Source organism: Schistocerca cancellata, chromosome 4, assembly GCF_023864275.1.
Source record: "Schistocerca cancellata isolate TAMUIC-IGC-003103 chromosome 4, iqSchCanc2.1, whole genome shotgun sequence".
Lineage (NCBI taxonomy): Eukaryota > Metazoa > Arthropoda > Insecta > Orthoptera > Acrididae > Schistocerca > Schistocerca cancellata.
In genome coordinates this window covers 737,665,228-737,689,573 of record NC_064629.1, presented here as the reverse complement: position 1 = coordinate 737,689,573, position 24,346 = coordinate 737,665,228, and the positions used below count along the sequence as shown (strand labels likewise).

The following is a 24,346-nucleotide window of genomic DNA, read 5'->3' as shown; positions in this document are numbered from 1 at the left end:
GGTGTTAACGTAAAAGACATGATATCTACTGACGCAATGATGATTGCTGAGCACTATGCTCGAGCCTCTGCATCGGAGAATTATGCCCCCCACCCTCCTCCCCAGCCTTTCGCACTCTCAAATGGCGGCTGGAAGGAGAAGTCGTCTCGTTTACTACATGCCACAGTGAATCCTATTACACCCCATTTAGAGTGGGAGCTCCTCACTGCCCTTGCACGTTGCCTCCTGTGCCGTATCTGATCCACAGTCAGATGATTAAACATCTCTCATCTGACTACAAGGGCCGTCTCCTCGTCATCTTCAACCGGACATGGTGCGATGGAGTCTTTCCATCACAATGGCGGGAGAGCACCATCATTACAGTGCTCAAACCCGGCAAAAACCCACTTGATGTGGATAGCTATCGGCCCATCAGCCTCACCAACTGTGTTTGTAAGCTGCTGAAAAGTATGGTGTGTCGGCAGTTGGGTTGGATCGGGTCCTGGAGTCACGTGGCCTACTGGCTCCATGTCAGGGCCGCTTCTGCCAGGGGCACTGTACCACTGATAATCTTGTGTCCCTAGAGTCTGCCTTCCAAACAACCTTTCCCAGACATACACACAGTTGCCATCAGTTTTGATCCATGCAAAGCATATGACACTACCTGGCGACATCATATTCTTGCCACATTATGCTGATGGGGTCTCTGAGGCCCACTCTCGATTTTTATCCAGAATTTCCTGTCACTCCGCACTTTCTGTGTCAAAGTTGGTGCCTCTCTAATTTCCACTCCCCCCACCCCTTATATCCTGGAAAATGGGTTCCTGCAGGGCTCTGTATTGAGTGTATCAGTATTTTTAGTGGCTGTTAAGTCTAGTGACAGCTGTTGGGCCACTTGTCTCACCCTCTCTGTATGCAGACGACTTCGGTGTTTTTACTGCTCCACCAGCACTGGTGTTGCTGAGTGGCGCCACCAGGGAGCCATCTACAAGGCGGTCATGGGCTGTCGCCCACAGCCTCCAGTTTTCGTCCACTAAGTCATGTCATGCAATTCTGTCGGCGTCGTACCGTTCATCCGGAACCAGAACTTTACCTTCATGATGATCCCCTCACTGTAGTGGAGACATATCGATTCTTAGGACTGGTTTTCGATTCCCGATTTACTTGACTTCCTCACCTTTGTCAGCTTAAGCGGAAGTGCTGGCAGCACCTCAATGCCCTCTGCTGCCTGAGCAACACCAACTGGGGTGCAGATCGCTCTACTCTGCTGCAGCACTACAAAGCCCTTGTTCAATCCCGCCTTGACCATGGGAGTGTGGTTTATGGTTCGGCGGCACCCTCAGCGTTGCGTGTACTCGACTCAGTGCACCACTGTGGCGTTCGCCTAGCGATGGGAGCCTTTAGAACGAGTCCGGTGACTACTGTACTGGTGGAGGCCGGAGTCCCTCCATTGCAGATCCGACGTGCACAACTGCTCACCAGTTATGTTGCAGACATTCATAGTTCTCCTGAGCATCTGAATTACAGTCAGCTTTTTCCACCCACGGCAGTTCATCTCCCACTTTGGTGGCCCAGGTCAGGGCTAACGATTGCGGTTCATGTGCGATCCCTTCTGTCTGAACTGGAGTCCTTCCCATTTCCACCTCCCATCCAGGTAGATCCGCATACACCTCCATCGTGTACACCTAGGCCGCAGATTCGTCTGGAACTTTCGCATGACCCTAAGGACTCAGTTACTCCTGCCACTTTCCGCTGTCACTTCCTCTCAATTCTTGACGTGTTCTGGGGCTCTGAAGTGGTTTACAGCGATGGATCAATGGCTGATGATCACGTCGGCTTTGCGTATGTTCATGGAGGAAATACTGAAAAGCATTTCTTGCCCGATGGCTGCAGTGTTTTCACTGCTGGGCTGGTGGCTATATTTCGTGTCCTTGAGCACATCTGTTCAGGCCCTGGAGAGTCGTTTCTGTGTACTGACTCCTTGAGCAGCCTACAAGCTATCGACCAGTGCTCGCCTCGTCATCCTTTGGTAGCGACCATCCAGGAGTCCATCTATACCTTGGAACGGTCCAGTCGTTCAGTGGTGTTTGTCTGGACCCCAGGTCACGTGGGAATCCCAGGCAACGAACTTGCCGACAGTCTGGCCAAACAGGCTATGCGGAAACCCCTTATGGTGATCGGCTTCTCTGCAACTGACTTGGGTTCAGTACTACGCCGCAAGGTTCTGCAGCTTTGGGAGACAGAATGGCATAACCTCAATACACGCAACAAACTGTGTGCCATTATGGAGTTTACAAATGTGTGGAAGACCTCCATGCAGGGCTCTCATGGGGACTCTGTGATTCTCTGTTGGCTCTGCATTGGCCACACTTAGGTGACACACAGCTACCTCCTGCGCTTTGATGGTCCACCTTAGTGTCAGTGCAGTGCCTGCCTGGCAGTGGTCCATATGTTTGTGAGCTTTCCTTCTTTGGCTGCCCTGCGACAAACTCTTCAGTTACCAGACTCGTTGTCATTAATGTTAGCTGACAGCACCTCATCGGCTAAGTTAGTTTTATGTTTTATATGTGACGGTGGATTTTATCATTCTACATAAGTTTTCACACATGTCCTTGGTTGCTTTGTGTGCTCCACTCTTATGCTTTTAGGTTGGATGTTTTAATATGTTGCAGAGTGGCTGGCCTTTCCTTTTTATTCTCGTGGTTGGCCAGCCACGGTCATCTGCTCTTATTTTTATCCCTTCTACCTGTTTTTTTGCTGCTCTCTGTGGTTTTCTTTTCCTGTTTTTTTGTCCATAGTAGTGTTGGCTGTCCTATCATTCTTATGGTTCTTCCATTCTCTTGTTATTGTGCTGTACATCTCCTTTCTTTTTCCTTTGTGTAATTATTTTACCGGGCACAAGGGACCGATGACCTCGCAGTTTGGTCCCGTCTATCTCCTCCTCCCCCTCCTTTAAAACAACCAACCAATCTCTGCCCCTGTTTGCAGTTGAAGAATTTTGCGCATTGCTAGCAAAGCATGTGCTGAGTCATGTTTCGTGTCATCACTTGCAACTGCAACAGTTGTGGTCTTGTTTTGAAAATGTCACTCCCGTAAAAATTGAAACCTGGTCATTACTCCAATGATACACTTGTACTTCTTGTGGGAGAATTACAGACCAGTTCTCAGCAAAATAACAGTGAAGCACTAAACACGGTTCTTCAGCCTGTACACACCCTTTCACTACTTCAATATGGTGGTGTTGCAATTTCTTCAGATGCTATTGTGTTACTGCCTTCACTGACATATACCATGTTCATCAATGAAACTGTCAAAGGCAACAATTTTCTTAATTAGTTTATTTTCCTCCCATGTCGCATATGTAATTTCTACAGAGTTATCTGCTACATCTCCCAGGCCAAGTGCCTAAAGGCAGTTCTCCCTTACCAGGGCAGTCACCACATTCATGAAAGAAACAAGTCTATTGCTTTATGTCACAGGCTACTAATGACTTCACATGCCCAACCGATATGTCATGTCACTTGCTGCCGTAAGTTATTCAAAGTTACCACACAAGAGTTCAAAATTTGCGCAGCGCACACACACACTAACAGACATATGTAGATGGATGTGGAACTACCCACTTAAGTCATAATGCATTAAATTTTGCTCTTCCAATGTGTGAAGTTGTATAGTTGCTCTTATAAATAGCAAAAGTTTCTTTAATACTGCAAGTCGTGTACCTGTTAACTTTCACAACTTTTTACCTTCAACTGTTACAGTTAGTGTCTCTTTTGTTGGCGCTCTGGCAAGACCTCCGAGGGGGGTCCACAACTCTTTTGTGGATATGTGCGTGGCAAGCACGGGACCCTGAGCTAGTGCAACTCTCTTTCCTTTCCGAACTGCATACCTTTCTTCTCCACATCCCTCCTCGTCCTCAATCCTTAACCCCTCTCCCCTCCCCTGCCCCTTCTCCCTCTCTGTGGGAGTATGTTTTGTGCCTATGTCGGGAGACTGATGCTTGTGACTGTAAGACGTAGTTTCTCTTCTTTGCTCTCTATGCTGGAAAATCTCTGTCCTCCTTTGTCCTTCTCTCTTCCTTGCCTCTTCTCTTTACTCTCTTCCCCCCTGCAGTGTTTGAGACCTCTTTTCTTTCCTGTGTTCCTCCCTTTCTTTTTCTTTCCTCTCTGTGTGTGTCTGAAGGCCAACCCACATGTTCCCACGCACAGCTGGTGATGGGGTAACATGTAATTCTCCACCTAGGTAGACAAGTAGGACATGTACGTACCCCCTGGTAAAGGCCTGGCTCAGGGAGGGGTGATCACCTGAGCTGGTACCTTCCGAACGTGCCAATTGGTCCTTCTGTCTGTTTCTCGGTGGGTGTGACCTGAGGTGTGGACAATCACCTAAGGCGGGAGTGCCCTCAGAGAGGGCCCGGACGAGGAAGGAGTGTGCCATCGGAGACACCTGTAATCATGGGGGATACTTTTGCAGTGGTTTCCTCTTATTCTATAACTTCTGCCCACAAGAGAAAGCTAGCTGAGTCTCAGCCACAGACAATTCTTCCATCAGTGCCAAAGTTCCGGGTTGTTTCTCGGTCTGATGAGGGTCAAGACATCTCTACAGTCAAACCTTTCTTTATTCAGAAAGGTGTCGACGCAATTGCAAGTCATGTCAAGTCTTTCTCCCAGTCATGAAATGGCACCTTGTTGTTAGAAACAGTCAGTGCCCTCCAGGCACAAAAATTGCTGCGAACTACACTGCTACAAACCTTCCTTGTCGAGGTGGAAGTGCACCGTACTTTAAATTCATCACGCAGGGTGGTTTATACATGCCCACTCAACGGATTATCCAGTGAGGACATTAAAAATTACCTGTCTGACCAGGGTGTAACAGCCATACATCGAATCATGAAAAGGGTTGACAAGGACTTGATACAGACCTGTAAACTCTTCTTGTTGTTTGACAGAGTTAAACTTCCATCGAACATTAAAGTGGGATATGACATCATTTCAGTTCACTCTTACATCCCCCATCCTATGCGTTGCTATCGGTGTCACCTGTTTAATCATACCAGCCAGTCGTGCTCCAATCTGGCCAAATGCATTACACATGGCAGGGATGCCCATGAGGGTGATTGTCCACCTCCATCCCCCCGTTGCATCAACTGTATGGGTGGCCATGCTGCTTCCTCTAGAGATTACCCTATTTTCAAAGATGAACAAATTCTCAGTAAATCCGAGTGTAGGAAAAGGTGTCTTCATTTGCTGCTCATAAGTTATTTGCCAGTAGAAAGCCCACTGTGCTCCCAGCGGATAAATATAGCACTGTCCTTGCACATCCTGTGCCTATTAAGGAGGTAGCCACACAGACTTGCGATCTCACCTTTAGCACCACGGTCGTCAGAACGGCCAGCCCAAAGATCATCCGTTCAACCTCCCCACTATCACCTGCTCACTCTAAGGCTTACACTTCATAGGTTCCTACTAAATCACGGGTCCCAAAATTGGACACCCGGATTCCCAAAAAGAGCCTACTCATGAAGCTTTTTTTACGTACCCCAACCTCCCAACCATAGATTTCTCCCTCTCAACGTCCTGCTTCCAAGAAGGCTCAAAAGAAACAAAGTTCCTCTACTCCTCCACAGTGTGTTTCATCTACAGCACCATCCGCTGAGCCACCCTCAGCCATCTTCCATGTCGCCGAGACGCTACACTGGTGGCCGATCAACAAACTGATCACTGGCGGTAGGAGCTGCCCCCCAAGTAACCTATGGATCAGGATATTCTGCCTTTGGCTGGATGCTGTTCCACGCCATCAGCTGCCGGCTCTCAGCGGTCGTTGAGTTGATGGCAACCGTGGTGAGATTTTTCCCTTTTCTGTCTTCCCTATGTCAATTATCCATTGGAATATCTGTGGAATTCGCTCCAGTCATGATAAATTGTTAATCCTCTAAAGACCCTACTCCTCCGTCATCTTCTGTCTTCAGGAAACAAAGCTACATCCCCATGATTGCTTTTTCTTCCCTCATTTCCAATCGGTCTGGTTTGATCTCCTTTCTGTTGATGGCACTCCGGCACATGGGGGACTTAAGATTTTTCTCCATGATGCTGTCCATTATCACCCAATCTCCTTAAACAGTTGCTTCCAAGCCGTTGCTGTACATCTTTCCCTTTCTGAATACACCTTCTCTCTTTGTTCCGTATACATTCCATCGTCCACAGCAATGGCAACTGCTGATATCTTCATCTCCTTGGTCAGCTGCCCCCCCCCCCCCCCCAATTAGCTGTTTGGGGCTTCATTGCCCACCACCCGCTTTGGAGATCTCCACGTCCTAGTCCACAAGGATCCCTATTAATTAACCTCTTCCACCAAGCAGATCTTGTTTGCCTCTACACTGGGGAACCTACATTTTGTCCGCCTCCGCATCAAACTTATCTCATTTGGACCTTTCGCTCAGTATTGTTCAGCTAGCTCAGTGCTTTGAATGGTTTACTTTTGCTGATAAACACTTGAGTGACCATTTTCCTTGTGTCCTTAGATTACAGCTGCAACTGCCATCTATGCGCCCAAGATGCTGAAAGTTTTCCCAAGCCGATTCGACACTTTTCTCCTCTCTAGCAACATTTGATGACCATCAGTTTCCTAGCACTGACGATCAGGTCACTCATGTTACGGAAGTTATTCTTACAGCTGCGGAATGTTCAATACCTCTTACCTCCCCTTTCCCTCATTGCCCCCCAGTTCCTTGGTGGAATGAGACGTGCTATGACACAATAAGCGAGTGGAGATGTGCTCTTCACATTTTCCACCATCTTAGACTGGCCAACTGTATCTGCTACAAGCAATTACATGCGCGATGCTGTCGCATCATCTGCAGTAGCAAGAAGGCAAGCTGGGTCTTCTTTTTCTCCCCTCTAATCTTTGGGCTCACTGTCGCGCAGGATACCATAGTGGACCCATTCGCAATCTTGAACTCATTGGGTCGACACTTCGCTGAGATTTCGAGCTCTCAAATTACTTGCCATCCTTTCCCCTGAAGAAACGGACAGTGGAAGAGCGACCTCTTGTTTCTTCCTCTCAAAATCTCGAAAGCTATAATACTGTTTTCTCTATGTGGGAACTCCAACATGCACTCTCTTCCTCTCGCTCTTCCGCCCCAGGAGCAGATGGCATCCGCGTCCAAATGTTACTGCATTTATTATACCATAGTCTGCATTACCTCCTTTGCCTTTATAATCAAATTTGGACCGACAGTATCTTTCCCAGAAGATGGCGGGTAGCTGTTGTCATTGCTGTTCCGAAACCTGGAAAGGACAAACATGCCCCCCTTAGCTATCGCCCCATATCTCTCAAGAGTAGTGTATGTAAGGTTTTTGAGCGTATGGTGAATCACTGTTTAGGCTGGTGGCTGGAATCCTGAAACCTTGTAACACCTGCCGAATGCAGTTTCCAAAAGCATCGGTCTGCAGTTGACCGTCTTGTTGCTCTCTCCACTTATATCATGAACAATTTTCTCAGGAAATGCCAAACGGTAGCAATATTTTTTGATCTGGAGAAAGCATATGATACCTGTCAAAGGACAGGCATCCTCCACCCACTGTTCTCTTGGGGCTTTTGAGGTTGGCTACCCCTTTTTATCCATGAATTTATGACAGAGTGCCCACATTTAAGGTGCGGGTGAACAGTACTCTATCCCATATTTCCTCCCACGAAAACAGGGTGCTCCAGGGCTCCATGCTTAGTGTTGTACTGTTTGCCATTGCCATAAATCCAATTATGGATTGTGTCCTTCCCGATGCCTCGCGCTCCCTATTTGTCGATGATTTTACAATCTAAGACAGCTCTCAACTGACCAACCTTCTTGAACGACATCTTCAAGGCTGTCTCGATCACTTCTACTCGTGGATCATCGAAACCGGCTTCAGATTTTTTCCAAGTAAGACTGTCTGTGTAAGTTTTTGATGCCGTACTGAGTTTCCTCCTCCTTCCCTACACCTAGGACCTGCCGACCTTCCATTCGCAGACGTTGCCAAATTCTTGGGACTTAAGTTTGACAAAAACTGTGCTGGTCTTCCCATGTTTCATTTCTTTTGGCTTGCTGTCTGCGATGCCTCAACACCCTCCGTGTTCTGGTGGTACCTCCTGGGGAGTGGACCGATTGGTTCTCCTCCATCTATATCGCACCTTAGTGCGCTCGAAATTGGACTATGGAAGCATAGTTTACTCCTCTGCACGGTCGTCTATTCTTTGGTGTCTCGAGTCTGGTCACCCCCGTGGATTGCGTTCAGCATCTGGAGCTCCTTACACCAGCCCCGTGGAGAGCCTTTACGCTGAGACTGCTGAACCTCCACTGTCCATTTGGTGAGCTGTCCTACTGAGTCGTTGCACTAGTCATGTCTTCCATGCCTGCTCATCTGACCCATGCCCCTTTTTTTTTACGCCTCCTTGGATTTAGGGTATGCAGCCTGCCCTTCCTATCTACTAATACCAGGAATCCGCTTCCGTCAACTGCTACATTCTCTTTCCTTCCACTTTCCTAAAACTTTCTTGACAAATGGGGATATGGCACCACCTTGGCTCCGTCCCTGGACCTGCCTTCTCTGTGACCTTCGTCAGCTTCCCAAGAGCAGTACCGTACCACCCCTATAGTTTATTATCAGGCATTTGCTGCTCTATGCACACAAATGGAAGGTGCCACATTTATTTACACTTACAGCTCAAAGACCTCATTTGGTGTTGGGGCCGCCTATATTGTTGGTGACACCCCTATTAGAATTCGGCTTCCCGACCAGTGTTTGGTTTTTACTGCGGAGATTTATGCTGTTCTCTGGGCTGTCCAATACATCCATCTCCATAAGCGACTACAGTATGTTATATGCTCAGATTCGCTCAGATCTCTTCTCAACCTTAAAGCTCTTTATTCGGTCCACCAGATTCAGGAGAGCCTCCACTTGCTTCATTTGGGGGAAGTCGCTGCGGCATTCCTCTGGAGCCCCGGGCACATTGTTACCCATGGAAACGAGGCAGCCGATGTAGTGGCCAAGGTTGCAGGCTCTCTTCCTCGGCCCACTGTTCACATGTTTCCCTTTGCTGTTCTACAGAGCGTTTTATTTCGTCGTGTTGGTCTTTTATGGCACATACAGTGGTCTACACTTCCTGGTAATAAATTATGCAACGTAAAACTTCTTCCTGTGCTTGGACCTCTTCCTTCCGGCCTTGTCGTCGAGAAGAGGTAATTTTAATGAGACTCCTGATATGGCACTGTCTTTTTTAGTCATCGACATCTTTTAACTGGCGATACTCCCTCGCTTTGTCCTCACTGCTCTCAACTGTGGACAGTGAGACACCTTTTACTTCAGTGCCCCTATTTTAATCCACGATGCACTCATGTACAGCTCTCGCCTGATATATCTTCCCTTTTAGCATATGATACGTGCTCAGCCAATCGCGTCCTTGAGTTTATCAGTGTCAGTGAGAGGACATTAGTAATTTGAAATTCTTTTTTGGGGAATACACCCTCCCCCCCCCCCCCCCCTCCTTTCAATAGTAGTTTTCTAAGCTTACTTTCCGTTTTTAGTTTCCCTTCTTTAGTTTCCCTCCCATTGCTTCTGATTTAACATTTGGTTTTTACCCTTCCCTAAGCCACAAAATGGGTGCTTATGACCATATCAGTTTTGCTCCCTAAAACCATTAAAACAAAAACTCTGGTGAGAACAGTCCCATTTATCTTATAGATAAAATAACTGCACTATTTGATTTGAACTTGAGTCGCTTCTGCAGGATGACCATAATAGGCATCTGGTCTTCCAAAGACTCCTTTTACAGACCTCTCATTTCTTGATTTGTCTACCATACACTTTGATACTGATGGAACATAGTCCAAAATTGTTTTGTTTGAAAATGTTTCTGGAATAATAGATAAAACTTGCACGTTTTCACTGTAGGATGCACAGCTGAATAGATATTTGTGAAAAATTCCTGGCAAGAGGTGAAAGAGTGCTTGGGTCCATTTTCTTCTGAAGATGGAATTTCTGCTTTGAAGAGTGTGGTCAGTTTTGCTGTAGTGTATTCATCCATAGCTTTAGTAATTTCTCTGCGCTTTCTTGATGCATAGAGCTTATGACTGGACTTCACTGACTATGGTTTCTTAACAGAAGTAACACCTACCTCTGTAGTTGACTGATTCAGGGTATTTAATTCTTCCTCAATTGACGCAAAATCTGCATCATCTGCACCATGGGAGGCTTCACCCTGTTCAGATACTGTCTTTGTTGTTATTCTGTCACAACATTTAGAACACACAAAATCATCACTAGAAACATCTTCACTTTGAAATAGTCTTTAAATGAGAACACTTATTCCCAACCTGAACAAAGTTTATTTTTTGTTTGTTTGTCTTATATATCTGTCTTTTATGGATATGCAAATAGTCAGCACACTTCACTCTCCTGTGGCCTCAGACAGAAGGCATTTCAAACAGTCGTTTTCACCAAACACAATGCAGCTGTGTCAACTGACAAGTTTCTCATGAAAACGCAGAACTCACTGGATGGTCTCAGATTTCTTAGAAGCCTCTTCAGTAAACAAGTTAGCTCTGAATAACTGCAATACAGAAACCTGCAATGAATAACCACGACAAAGAAACTACAACAAAGTGTTAGAAATAACTGCAACTAAGAAAGTGATAAGAAATAACTGTAACAAAGACAATAGAAATAAATATTGTAACAAAGAACTTAGTGAGAAACAACTTCAGTTATGACATAAGTTACGCTTGAAAGTTAAAAAAAGAAAAAAAATATGTTTGAAAATAAAACCTGCCCAACTTAAGTGGAAGCTCTCCTTTACAGAGAATACAGTAGTACATGGTACTAATCAACAGAAAAAAATCTGACTTTTCTGGATTGGCATTTTTGGGGAAAAAAAGTTCTGTAAATTTAAAAAAAAAACATCAAAACGTGACAGTAAAAGAATTTTGACAGAAATGTCCAAACAGAGGATACCATTGTAATCATAAAGCAATTATCTTTCAAGTAAAAACAACTCTAACAAAACTCTAGAACTGTAACAAAAATACAGCATTTTAAAAATGGTTCTGAAATTCACATCTTCAAAATAGTTTTCGCAGTGTCATCTTTGCAGGCCTGTATCTTCGGAGCAGGAAATTTTTGGAGGGGGAAAAAAAAGTGTTTCATACTTACTCCAGGAATTTCAACTTTTTCTAAGTTCAATGTCATCCGAGACTATGAAGGTATCCCCCCCGCCTGAAGTGATACGGATTATGCAGTAGAGTAAACTCCACAATACGCACCAATCGCAATCCAACATAATTAACAACATGTAACAACACAACCCTGAAGTTCATGAAAAATTGCTTTAACACAAGTTTTGATATATGTCGCATACTTCTACACATACCATATGTGCCACCATAAAAACATACTTATTGACCAAAGTCAGATGGCACACATATTTAGCACTCTAATGGTAGCGCGCGCACACACACACACACACACACACACACACACACACACACACACTCTTGAATGGCCAGCGTAAACTTCTCAAGCCACAAACTCATCTGGATAGAACACCATACTTCGTCCTGCTAACCGCCATATATACTGGTCCAAAACATGTGGCAACTTTGGTCAGTCTCATACCTTCTCCACAAATACAACAAGTAAAATACTTTGCCATTAATTGAATGACTGTAGGAGTTAATTGTGGCCATGTTGGCTCCCATTGTTGCAAGCAGGTACCTACTTGTAAACATCATTGTTGTATTCATAATTAACAAAATATGAGACAAAATTGAATCGCCAACCATAAACAACACGCTGCACTATTACTTCCAAACACAAAAAAGATATCTTGCCCATAACTCCAACATCTGAATAACTAAGAAACTGCCACAAACACTTACAATATTTTTCCCTCAAACAGCACTTGGGGAGTCTTACAAACCACTAACATCATTCAGTTTAGAAGCATAGACATACCAGCCTACAGAGCACCATGACATTCGTAAACATACACTCCGTAAATACGATCAGTTTCAGATATGCTGAAAGGCTATGACGTAACTTCATAGAAGCTCTCCTGCTAACCTTGCAGAACTAGCACTCCTGGAAGAAGGGATATTGCAGAGACTTGGCTTAACCACAGCCTGGGGATGTTTCCAGAATGAGATTTGCACCTTACAGTGGAGTGTGTGCTGATATGAAACTTCCTGGCAGATTAAAACTGTGTGTTGGACCGAGACTCGAACTTTGCATTTCGCAGGCAAGTGCTCTACCATCTGAGCTACCCAAGTACGACTCACATCCCGTCCTCACAGCAAATTTCATATCAGCACACACTCCACTGCAGAGTGAAAATCTCATTCTGGAAACATCCCCCAGGCTGTGCTAAGCCTCATCTCCACAATATTCTTTCTTACTGTAAGGTTCGCAGGAGAGCGTCGGTGAAGTTTGGAAGGTAGGTGACGAAGTACTGGCAGATGTAAAGCTGTGACGGGACGTGAGTCGTGCTTGTGTAGCTCAGATGGTAGAGCACTTGGCCGCAAAAGGCAAAGGTCAAGAGTTCGAGTCTCGGTCTAGCACATAGTTGTAATCTGCCAGGAAGTTTAATAAAGACAATATAACAAAGTAGAACAAAGTGTTTGAAATTGAGTGGCACATATAAAATTCAAGTAATAATGAGAGATAAATATGGCATGGGACTTAAGACTTCAAGAAATAGTCATTAGTGCCAGTTTGGAGGGAGAAGATAATTGTTACACGTAGTTTAAAAAAATATTAAGTCCTAATGATACACGATTATTCTTGAAGAGAGGACAAACAGGAGATAAACGGCTGTTATCACAATGTGTTTCAACTTTGGAAGATACATAAGGTGAAACTTAGCTGTAGGATTTTTTGAGAACTTTGGATGCTAGTGAATAGGGGTAAATGAAAAAGCAGACGAGAAAAGTGTTTAATAATGATAACTTTATAATAAGTGAGTTACTGACAATGGGTTGAGAGAAAGTGATTGCAAATGACCTATTGTTAAGAATAATGCTTACTTTCACATTGAATAATTTGAATAAACTGTAAACCTCAAAGTAAGATGATTGTACCATGTAAGAAAACCCTAATGTTAATTGTAAAAATAGTGTTTTCACAATTCAATAAAAGTTATGTAGTGGAACCCACTTGCATTTTTTGTAGTTCATGTAAAATACATTTGCATAATAGGCATTGAAATGCTCGTTGGAGACATTTCCTTCTGAATTTGTTTTTACAGTGAAAAGTGCATTAAATATAATGTAAACAACAGGCAGTTACCATGGCCCTTGACTCATTGGCTTTGCCAACTCATAACAAAATTATCACCTTTGAACCCAACCAAATGCTTGTATTGCACTGTAGATCTGTCATTCACAACCAAGATTTCAAGATGGGTCCAATGTCATGCTCTTGCCCAAAATTCCAGTAATTAAGTTTTGGTAACAGAAATTATAGTTAATTTACTTTTAGGTAGTTCTAGAATATATTAAGGGAACAGGCTTATGCTTGAAAATTTCTTATTTTAATTCACTCACAATTGCCTGATTTAAGGGACTAAATTCCATTATCCATGTTTTACTTCTGTTGATTTTCATCTTATAGCCTCTTCTCACGACACTGTGCATTTTGTTCAATTGCTCTTCCAAGCTCTTTGCCATCTCCAACAGAATTACTATCATAGGCAAACCACAAAGTTTTAATTTATTCTTTCTGAACTTAATTCCCTTTCCTGATTTTTTTTCTTGGTTTCCTTTACTGCTTGCTCATTTCACAGATTAAGTAACATTGGGGAGAGGTTCAACCCTGTCTCGTTCCCATTTTGAACACTACTTCCCTTTTCGAGCCCTTAGACTGTTAAAACTGCAGTTTGTTTTATGTACAAGTTGCAAGTAAATTGTCACTCTCCATAATTTACCATCTCTACCTTCAGAATTTAAAGTTAATGTTGTCAAAAGCTTTCTTTAAACCTACAAATGATGTAAATGTAGTTTACCTTTCTGCAGTCTACCAGTTCTAAGCCAAATCATAGGATCGGTATGGTCTCATATTTCTCTGGAAGCCAAATTGATGTTCTCAGTGATTTGATTGACTGACAAGAGTTTTCCATTTTCCTGTAAATGTCTCTTATCAGTATTTTGCATGCATGCCTTGTTAAAATGATGGTTCAATAATATTTAAATCTATTAGCACCAGCCCTCTTTGCAATAGAAATAACAACATTCTTCTTGAAATCTGGTATATCACCTGTCACATATATCACCCATATTGAGGGGAATAGTTAAGAGGACTTGTTTCAACATAGGTCTTTCAGTGCTCTGTCAAAGTCTTCTTGCAATAATTTTTCTCTCATCATATCTTCACTTGCTTCTGTTGCTCTTTCTGTAATATTGCTTTAGAGTTTGTTTCCTCTATATTGACACTATATATTCCTTTTACATTTCAGTTCTGCCTTCTTTGCATAGTATGGGCTTATTTGAGCTGTTGGTATCCATACAAATGCTTCTTTTCCAGCAGTGTCTCTAGTTTTTCTATATGAGTATGTTGCATCTGTCTTCCCCCAAAGCCATATATGATTCTGCAGTGTTGAATTTCTTGGCTACCCATTCATGCTTTGCCAGTTTGGCACTTCTTGCAATTTTCATTTTTTTATAGGTGTGTATTCCCTTCTGCCTGTCTCATTTGCCGCATTTTTATATTTTCTCTGAATACCTCAGCTGTGTCATTTGCCTTCAACAAATGTAGACATGATTATCAGATTTTTCTTTCTCCTGATTTTTTTTACTAGTATTTGTCTGATAGCAAAAATGTCAGTTATTCCTTAATTTGTCAGTCCATTGTGGTCTTCTTCAAACAGAGGTTCTAGACTAACTCGGTACAAGTGCACGTACTGTGCTGGTGCTTTTGCTTCTGTTGGTAAATGTTTGAGCAATGAATCACAGGAAGTCGACAGGACAAATCATGACTGCGGTGTAGGTAGCCAATGAGTCTCATTTGTAATTTTGTATAATTCACAAATGAAATTAGCAGGTTTTTTTATTGTACAGGGTTTGAATTTCACCACATTATCAGAATTTCGAAATTGGAAAGAAGACATCAAAGTAAGTTACTGCAGTGATGAATGTGTATCTTTGCTATGTTACACATCAATCTATAATGGCAGTCTTATTAATGTGTTAAGATTCATTGAATTCAGCAACTCACAATCAGATTATCACAGTCCAACGTAATCTAGGCCTCAGGTTAAGCTACAGAAAGTTTTGTCATTGCAACAAGCCCCCCCCCCCCCCCCCCCCCACACACACACACACAATGGCTCTGTCAGTTCAAACCCAAACTCACTCTCCAACCTACCGTAAGCCCCAGGATACAATACAGGCCAGTCTGTTGACACACTTGGTTATTGCAGTCACCAAAGGAATACAAAAATCAGGAAGCAACCTTGAAATTGATAATAAATATATTGTTTTGATTCTTTCATTGACTAACTAAAACTGTCCTGACACATCTTATACAAACAGCTTTGCTGATCTACACACAGTAGAAGAGAGGTGTACTGTCAGATGCTGCCTCTGTTTAAGGCTTTGGCTGTCTTTCAGTATCTTTTGCTGTCACTAGTCATAGCTCCCCATCCAGCACTACAGCCACAAAATGTAATTTATCTTTTTTTCTAAAAAAGAGTATTTTTGTTTTGAAGTACAGTGCTGCATTGCATAGTGAGGAGTTAGTGTTTCTGTTTTTGGCCTTCTTGTATTTGGAAATAAAATAAAAAAAGTGAAAAGCTGTGTGACTTCAACTTTATTCTACAATACAAAAAATTGCTCAACAGTACCCCATTTTCTGCACATTGAAATCCCTTTGTCACTAGAGATACGATATGGTGACAACTGTAGAGCCATACAAGGACATCTCATATTCACCGAACTTGTCAGCATGTGTTGCTGTAAACTTCTTGAGAAAGGTACCTGTTTAAGAAGTTTTGTTTCCAGTTTGTCTACAGACATCTTGTGCTTGCACAGGAGATAAGGGTAAACTATAGTCACTTGATCTACATGTCAGTTTTATTTACATAAGAAATACGTATAGGTAATTTATATTTAAGAAAAAGAATCATGCATTTAGTATACCTATAAATTGTGTTGTGGGAACTGCACTGATTTAATAAATTTTCTTTGTGGTTATGGCAACTGCATGTTGTTAACATTTTCAACACACCGGATTTCATGATGTGTCATTAGGCTTCGTTAGTCTCAAAGATGGGGGATGCTGCATTTATGTGAGGTTTCTCAATATCTCTACTTATGTTTCAAATACATACATACTTTTTTTCAGCTCCAAGCGACAGTTGAAGAACTTAAGAGACTTAGTAATTTGACAGAACGACAGAAAGTGAAGGACATTTTGCTAGTTGAAGCCAGGAAAATTGAGACTGAAATTTCATTATTGAGAGAACAGAGCGGAGCAGAAATAGCAGAATCATCTTCAGGTGGTGCCCGAAATGCACCTGCTCGATGCTATGATGTGCGATTAACTAATTATGGTTTGTATCAAGTCCATTAGTAATATTATAGTATTAAGACCCCTATGGAAGATTAAGAAAAAATATAACTGTTCTGCCAAATCAGACTGCAGTGGATTAAAGTTTCTAAGTTTTATTAGTATTTATTCATTTTTAAAAATAAATTCTATTTTACTTCTTTCTCTTCCCACTTACGTCACTAGAAGTAAATTGAGTCTTTCATATTGCAATGCAAACTACAAACTTCATGGTAATGAACAACCTCCCTTTATACTTTGTCATCCTGTTCTGGATTTCTTTACTGATGTATGAAATATGAACTGCTTGTAAAATTTTCCCTATCATTATGGCAATAAACAGGTTTCGTATAATTGATATCTAATGTGTGGTTGTTTGTTTCAGCATGGGACCAGTCGGACAAATATGTTAAAATTTATGTTACTTTAAAAAATCTTGAAGCACTCAATGAAACAAATATTGAATGTGTTTTCACAGAAAGGTGAGTAAATAAAAGTTCACATATAATTATGTCCATGTGTTTTAGTCTGTAGACCATGGCAGTGAATGTGCTAAATGTAAGTAGTTTATTTATTTATTTTAATTACATATTGTGGTGGAAAATTGTCTGTAACTTGTGACGAACATAATTGATCTAATCTTTTAGAGAGACTGATTCACTCTAAGCATACTTCATTACTTCTTGTCTGCGTTTCATGTAAACTGGTGAGTTGCCTAATGTTATTCCTGACAAGCACGCTGAGAAGGAACTATTGTAAATATTATAGGAAACTAACAGTGATCTCATACATAATTAAAATACTTATCAGTCTCGATTGCAAGGATTTATTAAAAACTAAAAATTACATGTCAAAATGGTAACTGGTTGACTTCATAAAAAACCATTTTCAGACTATGTCTCTAAAACATTAACAGGGTGTATACGACCCGGGACAACCGGGAATTCCGGGAAAAACCCGGGAATTTTTTCATCCGGGAGAAAACCGGGAAAAACCCGGGATTTTTCGGAATTCCGGGAATTTTTCATTGTTTTAGCTTTCAGTTACATTTTTGTAGTTTTGACTGCAGAATTGATTCTCTAGCAAAGAATGTTATTGTATCCTGCTACTGGAGAATGATACTGCAGCAATAAAATATAAACGAGAGGAAAAAAAAATAAAACTGTAGTGGCAAAGGAAATGTGCATTTTACAACAAAACACCGTGCACGCACAAGCGTCTACAGATAGCAAAAATATGTTAAAGGCCGTAGGGCGCAGACTGTAATTCTTCGTAACAATAAACTGCTTGCTATGAGCATGACGTCACAACTGTTCACATTAGGTTCGTTTGACCAGTTGCCAGCGGTCTGTTGCGCATGCGCATTTGACTCGCGTATAAGCAGTACCTTCTCTCGCTTCCCGCTTCTTGAAGTTTGGCTGTTAGCTGCATCGGTAGTAGCAGCAAGCAGCCAGATGCAAACGAGAAAAATTTTTCTCGCGCGCCCTAGCTGCCAGATTCGCGCTTGCACAGAGTTGTCTGAGTTGTAGTGGGGAGGGGGTTAGTCTCCACGTGACCCGTGTTTACGTTAAGTGATTTCGCTGCTTCTCTTCGTGTACAGCTCCCACGTCAAATGAAAACAAAACGGATTTCTGTGGCCGGGAGCTATCAAGTGAATTAAAATGCATTCACATAATTACAGAGGGCAAAAATATGTTATTAATTTCAGTTTCTGATATTATTTTCTTTCTAAGTTAGTAGCAGTCAAGCATTAATCGCCTTGCAGAAGAATGAAGTTATTTTTGCAAGTTTGCTAAAGAAATTCCGTTGAGGCAATCATTTTATTTGAAACGAAGTGTTTCATTTAACAATTTTGGGTACTTCCAACTGTTAGGTGAATTTCAAGTGCACGTTATCATCTTCTGCCATGTATGGCATTATGCCATAATAAAGAACCAAACATGAGATCGTGGAGTACTGGTACTCCAAGAAAATTTACATCCCAAAAACCACACTGAAAAGCTTAATATCAGATGGGACCTACTTCATTGTGAATCTGGAAAAAACCAATGTGCACTTCAAGCCGAATTATGCATTTTAGTATGATTCACGAAATTTTGATGCCTTTTGGAGTATCCTTTGATGCCCTGTTTCTTTTATGGTGTAGTGTAAGCTCTCTTAATGCTTTATACACACGAACATGCGGGCTTCCTACACCACTGCAGTTGCACACGCACAATAATTCGTTTTTGGCGCTCTCTGCCAACTGGTAAATCGAACCTATAACTAACAGTATTGCGAACGGTGGTTAGAAAAGCGTTACTTTCAAAGTAAATTTCTTTTTACGCAAGATGAATTATGTTACGTGTGTGAAAGTGGGATGGATATCTAAATCACAGAGCGTTCGAAACTGAACAGTTTGAGGACCAGTCACTTCAAGAATTTCGAGCCGAGGCATTTATGTCACAATTTTAAATTTACTGGCACATTTGTGTGATGTATCTTAAAGTATATCACACCAAAAAAAGACCAATATTACACGTGAGAGCTTAGCTTTTCTTGTAGATATACGGTACTGTGTACATTAATGTAAACCGTTAACTTTTTTCCTCTTGTGTGTTCGCGCTATGTAACCAGTAATCTTGCTAGTGGCTGACTATAACACGTGCCCTATGCTCTGAATAGCTGCTGTCATCGGCTGGCGAGATCTCGTGGCTTGAGATATGACTCGCTTACAAAAGGACATCACAACCTCGGTTGCAACGCTCCGGAAACTAACAAGCTGTGTTTGGTGCAATTCGAATTTATACTTTCGTAATACGAAAATATGCAGCGTATATGTTGCTGCAAATCAAAGGTCTTTCCAAAACTTCTCTGCTCCGGCTTTTCTTTTTTTTCCGGGAAGTTCTACGCGATTATATAAAACGTTAACCATTCAAAGGATTGATAAGTTTTACAGTTCCGAGGGAACTTTTTCTGTGCTAAGTGACAGTAGGTCGCCCGGGAAAAAGCATATTTTTTAAACGGGATATCCGGGAATAATCCGGGAATTTTTTTTCCTTGTCCCTGTATACACCCTGATTAATATTCTTCAGAGGGAAACAGGTGTCACAATTACACATTTCAACTTTGTAATAAATATGGATAGACAGGCTTAACAAAATAAAAAGGTCTTTTACCATCAGATGGTGAGCATTGATGGGGACAGAGCATCGGTAAGTGTTGAAGGACACTGCTGGTAACTGCTAAATAGCAGCAAAACTCTATACATTATAAAGAAGCTGCTCTGCCCCTCGCCAGCTGCATGACAACACTGAGAGCCGATAGGGCTTAACATGATGGGAATGTATGAGAAATGTAAAACGTTGGGTGGTAGATATGGATAAAATAAAACATTAACGATTATATAAAGTAAGATGCAAAAGTAATTATTTTACTTCAGCAAAAATAACTTCAAACATACATAAACAACCAACACAAATAGAACAACACTGAACTGCCATCTACGGGTGTTGGATAAAAGTTCAAACTCGAATATTGAAGCAAAGACGAGTGTTGCGATGCCAACCATTGCCGTGGAGACAGTAGCTTGGAACTTAACGATGCAGTGTTGATGGTAAGGAATATGGTGCATCATAGATGAAACATCAGAATGTTGCCATTGGTCACCATGGAGACAAGAATAGATTAATGATGATGAATATTGAATAATAAAATGCATAAAACCTAAAACTGGGTACTAAAACAGTAAGAGTGGTGAAAGACTGAACACGTCAGACTGGTTAAACTTGAAACTATAAAAGAAAATGCACTGACAATTAGTCGAAAAACACCGTATGTACAGTGATGGGCTTATGACCTAATTCCGTGACAGAATTCGTGTCATAATTACCACCTTTATAGATTAAAATCTGACATAAAAAGTATAACAAAAAGAAAAGAAAAACATATATTTTATAAAAAGAGGGGGTTGATGGAAATTACCAATGGTTTAAAGTGAGAGAAGCAAGGGCAGACCTGCATTACAGCAGATCATCAAACAGATCAAAGAAAAGTTTCTCCCAAAGTCTAGTTGCTCATTCATAATGGTAGATGACAGTCTTTTGTAATAGGTATGGTATCAGTCTCTTCCAAGGTGTCTAATAGGAGCCTTTTTGGGGGCATTACCTAAGATTTTAAAGTTCTCCTGGATAAGCCCTCCTGAACTTTTAGTATATATGACATGCTGCCAGAACACTGATTTAGTACAGGTTTTGCTAGTTGTGTGCTCTTCGAAGTGAGGAAGAAAATTGTGATCAGTTTGTACTTTTTATAATGACTGTTGCAATCATTACAGTAAAATCTTTTCCACCCCCGAGTTAAAAATCTCGACTTCCAACCTTAAGTCTCTGCTTATTTTGGAGTATGTTACTGGTAGTTAATGCCATGGTGGTATGTGTATTAAAAACTATTTATTCTATCAGACAGGTTACCTATATAGATTTTTTAACGAATTTGTAAGTAGTGGTGGCAGGAGCATCTGAGGATTTCATCTGCAGCTAGTGGATACTTTAATACTCTTTGGATCATTGGAAAAAGAAAGCTCTTTTATATTTCATTGGATGACAGGAAGCAACATAGAGATTGGTGTCAGTTTCTGTACATTTTCTGTAAAGGGCAAAGTGATGTTTTCCATAGTTATTTCAGATAATAAGGTCAATAGAATTGATGAAGGAACAATAGCAGACGTATTCATTAATTATAGTGAGACAACATTTGTCAGAAAGAATCGAGAAATTCCTAATATAAAAATTTATAATAAACATATGGATGATGTGTTCCTGCTTTACAGAGGTTCAGAAAAAGAAACTGATCATTTAGCTGCAGTTCCAGACAGCATTCATCCAAAATCATCTTTTACCATAGAAGACAAAAAGAACAGAAGTATCAGTTTTCTTGATCTTACTGTTCCCAATTACAATGGTAAGTATCACTTTGCCATTTACAGAAAACCTATGGCAACTGAGAGCATTATCAACTCTGCTTCCTGTCATCCAATGAAATATAAGAGAGCTTTCATTTTTTTCAGTGATCTGCAGATTATTAAACTAGCTACAGTAGTAGTTCATAAATTGCAAATGAGGTTGACATATTGAATAACTTGAAATGAAAATGCTCAGATGCTCCTGTCACTATTACCTACAAATTTAACATGACCTATATAGGTAATGTGCCTGATAGCATAAATAGGTATTTTAAAAATATGGATACAACCCTGGCATCTACTACAGACCACCTACTCTGAAATAAGCTAGGACATAACATTGGAAGTGGAGATAACTTGGGGGTTTAAAATATTTTTTGTAATGATTGTAATAAACATTATATAGGACAAACAAGTCAGGATTTTCTAGCTTGCTTCAGAGAGCACACAACTGACATAGTCTGTACGAAATCAGTGTTCAGGCAGTATCTCATATATAATTCATTCAGGAGGGCTTATCCAGAAGAAACTAAAAAATCATACACAGTGTCTCTAAGGGCTCTTAAAAGGGGACATAAATCTTTTAAAAAATCAGTGTTTTTAATTTTCTTATTTGAAAGTAAATATAATGGAGATCATCCTAAATTTTTTCTTTGAAATTCGATCTACAAATGATATAAAAAAATTAAAATGGTAAGCAGTGTAATGTGCCATACTCACTTTCCAAGGTACCCAGTGGAGGAAAAATTTTGTTGCTAAATTTTGCCTGTGAACCTGGAAAATATAGCTTTAGAAGGCTATGATTTTTTATACAGCCTTGCAGTGTGGTATAGGAGGCTGTGGAGCTTTGTAAACAAGTGTTTTCTTTCTTTCTTTCTTTATTTCTTTCTTTTTTTTCTGTTTAGTGGAATTTGAGCAAAGTTGGATTTGTTGTCATTTTTTGTGCAAGGTTGAAGATATTGATTGTTTTTCAGTGCCTAGACCTGGTAAAGTATTTTAAAAAATATACTAAGACAGATGTTGAGGTTAGGGTTGGGCCTGTAGCTGCAAACATTAGCTTGTCTCCAAGTGCATCTAAACTAAAACTTGGGAAAGGTATTGTGTCAGAAGAAACAAAAGTTCAAGAATTGTGGATCTCGAATTGCTTTCAGAGGCACTTAGAAAAGCCTGCAAGTGCTTGTTTTAAGGAGGAAATGGGAATTTGGTGGACGACAGAAAGAGAGAAAATTTGTTAGCACATTGTGCATTTTATGTCAAAACTGTGGTGCTGACACACTATTCAAGACATTGAAGGCCAGTAATAGAATGTATGAAGCCTTTTAAGTGGTATTGTGAACATGCCTGGTCCTCTCCTAAAATTTACTGCAGTGAACACTACTCTCCTCAGTGCAGTTGCAGAAGTAAATAAATAGAGCATGAAAATGGCAGTCCAGGGAGCAATTAAAGGAAATTGTGATGCAACTAATATCAAAGATATAGCAGTTGCCTGTGACAGTTCCTGCATGAAGAGAGGTATGCTTCACTGCACGAAGTTTCGACAGTCGTTAGTGTTGACACTGGAAAAATAGTAAACTTACAGGTGTTGTCTAAACTTTGTTCTGCGTGTTCTTTGCACGAGGAATATAATGATGTAGATAAAGAAACTGAATGGTAAGAACTCGCAAAGCTGTTGGTATCAGGAATTATGTAGGCTACAGTGGTGGGATGGAAGCTGCTGGTATGGAACTCATTTTCCATAGGTCTTTGCGAAAGTATGGAGTAAGATATACACACAGTGTTGAGGAGATGGAGACTCTCATTATTTCAAGAATGCAGTTGAAAGTCAGCCCTATGGAGATGACTGCACTATCGAAAAACTGGGGTGCTTAGGCCTTATTCAGAAGAGGATGTGTGGACGATTCAGAAGGCTTGTTGCAGACAATAAAGGCAAGTTACTAAAGGATGGGAAGCCACTGGGAGGTAAAAACACACTAACAAAAAGGAGAATTTGCAGCCTGCAAGTCTGTTATGGCGCTGCAATTAGAAATAGCCTCACAGATTTGGATACTATGAGGAAGCAGTATGGGCTATTTGGTTTCATTACTTGTAGACATACTACACCCCAACATGGCCTATGTTCTAATGAATGGTGCAAATTTCTGAAAAGCAAGGAAAGTGGGGAAGCTTACAGACATAAAAATAACCTCCCATATGAGGTTGCAATGACCATTAAACCAACTTTTTGAGCACTAGCTTCACCAGAACTGCTAGAAAAATGTCTGCATGGCAAAATGCAGAACCCAGATGAAAGTTTTAATGCTCTTATTTGGAAGAGATGTCCAAAGACTGTGTTTCCAATTTGGTAGTGAAGATTCCTGCTTTGGAAGCTGAAGCAGTGTTTAATGATGGGAATGTGGAAAGACTTCATATCCTCAGCAAGTTGGGCTTCATACTTGAAATCTTCACAGAGCAGATATTACCGATCATCAATGAACAACGAATTGCGAAGGCAGAGACTTAAGTACTGAATATAGAAAATAACTGCTAGGCAAAGGACCAGAGGAGCTAAAAGAGCGGTGGTGGTGGTGGTGTGGTGGTGGTGGTGGTGGTGGTGGTGGTGGTGACATGGAATATGGGTATGGGCAGTTTTTGCTAAGGTATGATCAGAATTTTTTAAAAATATTTCACTCAAACTTTAAAATGATTTTTCTGCAACTTGAGGTTTTCTCCTTCCAGGAACACAATCAGGAAATACTGGAAGACTTTTGATGAAATAATTAAGTGGAACAAAATTTTAATCTAGACATTTTATGGTCATAGGGATAATTTTTCTGTAAAAAAGTGTTCAAATCCAAAATATCATAGCAAATAATATAAA

At 41.1% G+C, this 24,346-nt stretch overlaps 1 protein-coding gene across 1 annotated transcript in view; it reads left to right on the top strand.

Annotated features, from left to right (window-relative positions):
- LOC126183858 (calcyclin-binding protein) overlaps positions 1-24,346 on the top strand; it is a 62,031-nt gene that overhangs the window by 19,312 nt on the left and 18,373 nt on the right. Inside the window, exons 2-3 of the mRNA XM_049926150.1 lie at positions 16,344-16,551; positions 16,933-17,029. Coding sequence (XP_049782107.1) covers positions 16,344-16,551; positions 16,933-17,029 — 305 coding nt within the window. The remainder of the gene's footprint in view (positions 1-16,343; positions 16,552-16,932; positions 17,030-24,346) is intronic.